At 46.2% G+C, this 3,362-nt stretch overlaps 1 protein-coding gene across 1 annotated transcript; it reads left to right on the forward strand.

Moving 5' to 3' along the window:
- Window positions 1-2,503: 2,503 nt before the first annotated feature.
- LOC311181668 (C-reactive protein-like) lies at window positions 2,504-3,121 on the forward strand (the record flags this gene model as incomplete). The annotated part of the gene is made up of 1 exon (XM_084250110.1): window positions 2,504-3,121. The coding sequence occupies one exon, from the start codon at window positions 2,504-2,506 to the stop codon at window positions 3,119-3,121; it is 618 nt and encodes a 205-aa protein (XP_084106236.1).
- Between the last annotated feature and the right edge of the window lie 241 nt (window positions 3,122-3,362).

The following is a 3,362-nucleotide window of genomic DNA, read 5'->3' on the forward strand; positions in this document are numbered from 1 at the left end:
TTTTAAACATTCATTGATTCTTATTCCTTTCTAAGGAGCATCTGCAGCTACCTGGAGTTTTTTCCCATTTTTCTCCTTACCCAGGTTGTCAAACTCCTGGCTATTGCTAGACGCGGATCTATTTAGTGTAATCCTCTTGGGACTTTGTGGTGTTTTTGATTTGATCATACTTGTCATTCACTCTGGAAAGTTTTCTGTTATTTCTTTGATTACTTTCCTACTTCCAATCTCCAAGTTTTCTTCTGAAATGTCTTCTTTGACTATCACAGTTTTGAGTCATACAATTTTTGTCTTTTTGAGTCTATGCTTTATGTGCTCTGAATATTTTAGTTATATTTTGCAACAAATAACTTCATTACTCATTAATTCTGTTTCTTGCGGAGGGTGTTCCTGTGCTTGTTGAGGGGGTTCCCCCTTCCCATTGCCTGCGTTCTTCCCGCATACCTGTGAATGCCTTCAGTCATTATAAAAAAGAGTGGGGAGTGCTGCCAGGTAAACCAGCCACCTGTCTGCTGGCCAGGTGAACCAGCAACCTGTCTTCTGGATATGGGAGCTTAGGGCTTCCTTCTGGGTGTGTCCAGCCTCCTGGGGATGCATTCTACTTCTCACTACTCTGTGGTGGGCCATGGCCACTGATCTTAATGCTTGGCTAAGAAGTAAGGGACAGTGGCCATAACTCTCTAATCATTCTCCTCACCACTTTTTGTCCTGCCACTTTTCCTTTCACCCTTCACTCTGGAGCACTTCAGAAACACTTCACCTTTTCATGTGGCCCACCACTGCCTACATCTTGGATTATGGCTTCCTCTATCCATGTAATTGGTCTGCTTTCTGCCCCCTCCCCCACCCCGCCATGTTTCATTCTGCTCTTGGAACTTGTTCTTTTTTTTTCTGGTCCTATATCAAGTTATCTTTCAAATAATGTTTCCTGTCATTTGTAGGAACTGAGTTGGGGTAAAGATATTGGTACTCATGTGCAGTCCACTGTGGATTAAATTTAGCCTTCATGCCCTTTTCTGCCTTCCCTTTCTTCATTCTCTCAGTTATTTCTTCATCTTTTCACCCCATAACATTGTTGAGCCCCACTCTGTACTGGGCGCTGTCTTTTAGGAAGGTCATGCCATTACCCATAAATTATAGGGTCTAAATGTTCCCTCTTTCTCTTAGTAGAGATGCAACTACTGGTTTTGCATCAATATACATGCATAATTTTCTTGACCTTGGGATCATTTAGCAAAGGTTAGAGCTGTAGTGTTTGACTACCAAGTGATCTGTATACTCATGCCCAAGTCATGTTGGCCTCATTCAGTGTCTGATATAAGAGAAGCAGCTAGGTGCTTTGGGCTCCCTAGAGCTCCATATTTGATCAGTTTTCCATTTATATCAAGTGGACCTACTGATGAGCTGTACATGTTTGGAAAAGATTCAGTTTGATGGAGGCTAGCGTGGACTAAGGGGAGAACAGGAGATGGGAAAGTAAAAGTTGTCAGTAACTGTTTCCAGAGGTTTGCAGTCAAGGAGAGCAGAAAAAAAAAAAGACATCAGTTGTTTGCAGAAGAGCCAACATACGGCACATTTGTGAGCAGACATGTTTCCCTGGACCAGAGAATTCTTAGTAGTTATACTCTTATTAACTACATAAAATTTGCCCTTGTCTCAGTGCAGGGCATGTTTGTTTCTCTTATTTCCCAATCTGCAAACAAGTCATTTCTAGACGGGTGAGTGAGGATGTCCTTTCCAGGAATGTCAGCATTTCTCCCCCGACTCTGCGCCTCAGGCTGCAGTAGATGTGCATGTACCTGGATACCAGTGCCCTCTCAGGTGAAGATTTTCTGTTCTTTTCCCCAGACAGAGAGGCTAAGTGGAGTACTGGGGAGTGTCTTCATCTTCTGTCACAAAAAATGGGTGATTTGGCAATAAGTAACCCACATTGATTTCTCTGTTCTGAATGGTTTTGCTACCCATCCTCTCCTGAGACAGTCGCAGGAGGTGGGGGTGGAAACCTCATTTGCTAGGAAGCACTGGTTCCCCCCCGCCCCCAGCTGAGGGAATAAATACACTTGGGATGGGGCAGGTCTTGAGCAAGGGATCCAGGACTTCTAGTTTCTCAGCACTCAGGCACAGACGTTTCCTTCCAGGGTGTGAATCCAGACCCAGGAGCTCTGGTAGCAGAGTGATTATGGAGAAGCTGAAGCTGGTGTACTGGTTCCCGGTCTTGATTGGATTTTCCAGTGCTTTTGGCCAGACAGGTAGGCGCTCCACCAGGCTATGCCAGAGGTCTGATCTGGATAATAGGTGGGCCCAAGATTATGCAAACTGAATTCAGAGGAGCATCCAGATGGATGTGTGTATGTGTGTGTGCGTGTGCACGTGTGTGTGTGCGCGTATATGTGTGTGTTTAATGGAGAGGTCAGTCTATTCTCAATCCCAAACTCTAGCTGTGTGCAAGAGATCTTTGGGATCTGAGACATCTCTCATTTCTACTGTTTTCTGTCTTACAGACATGCACACAAAAGCCTTTGTGTTGCCCAAACAGTCAGATAATTCCTTTGTGACCCTGACGACACAGCTAAAGAAGCCACTCAAGGCCTTTACCGTGTGCCTGTATACCTACACCGATATGTCCCGCGACTACAGCCTCTTCTCCTACGCCACCAGCAGGCAACCCAACGACATCCTCGTGTATTGGTCTAAGAGTAGAGGATATGTGTTTGGAGTAGGTGGGGATGAAGTTTTATTCCCGAGTCCCAAGGTCACTACAGCCCCTGTGCATGTCTGTGCCAGCTGGGACTCGGCCTCGGGAATTGCAGAGTTCTGGGTGGATGGGAAGCCCAATGTGAGGAAGAGTTTGAAGAAGGGGTACTCTGTGGGGACAGATGCCAGCATTGTCCTGGGGCAGGAACAGGATTCCTTCGGTGGGAGCTTTGATAAAGATCAGTCTTTGGTGGGAGATATCGGAGATGTGAACATGTGGGATTCTGTGCTGTCGCCAGAACAGATTAGCACCTTATATGCTGGTGGAACCTTCGGCCCTAATGTCCTGAACTGGCGGGACCTGAAGTATGAAGCACACGGGGAAGTGTTCATCAGGGCCCAGCTGTGGCCTGTGGCCCTGTCCTGAAGCCAGCAGTGCTTCCTGCCAGAGAGAACTTGTAGCTCTGGACCCTCTACCCAGACACAGAGGGGTCCACATTGTGGACCCCGCCTTTTGCTTTTGGCTCCACTCTCCTTTGCACAAGGGACAGGCTTTAAGTGTCTGACTTGGGAGGTTGTGAGCAATAGTGGGAAACCTTGTCCCAAAGATTCAGAGTTGCAGCTGTTTTTCCCTTCATTTTTATTTTTTTAAGTTGAAAAGACTTTAG

Source organism: Talpa europaea (genome assembly GCF_964194135.1).
Source record: "Talpa europaea genome assembly, chromosome: 12".
NCBI classification, from domain to species: Eukaryota; Metazoa; Chordata; class Mammalia; order Eulipotyphla; family Talpidae; genus Talpa; species Talpa europaea.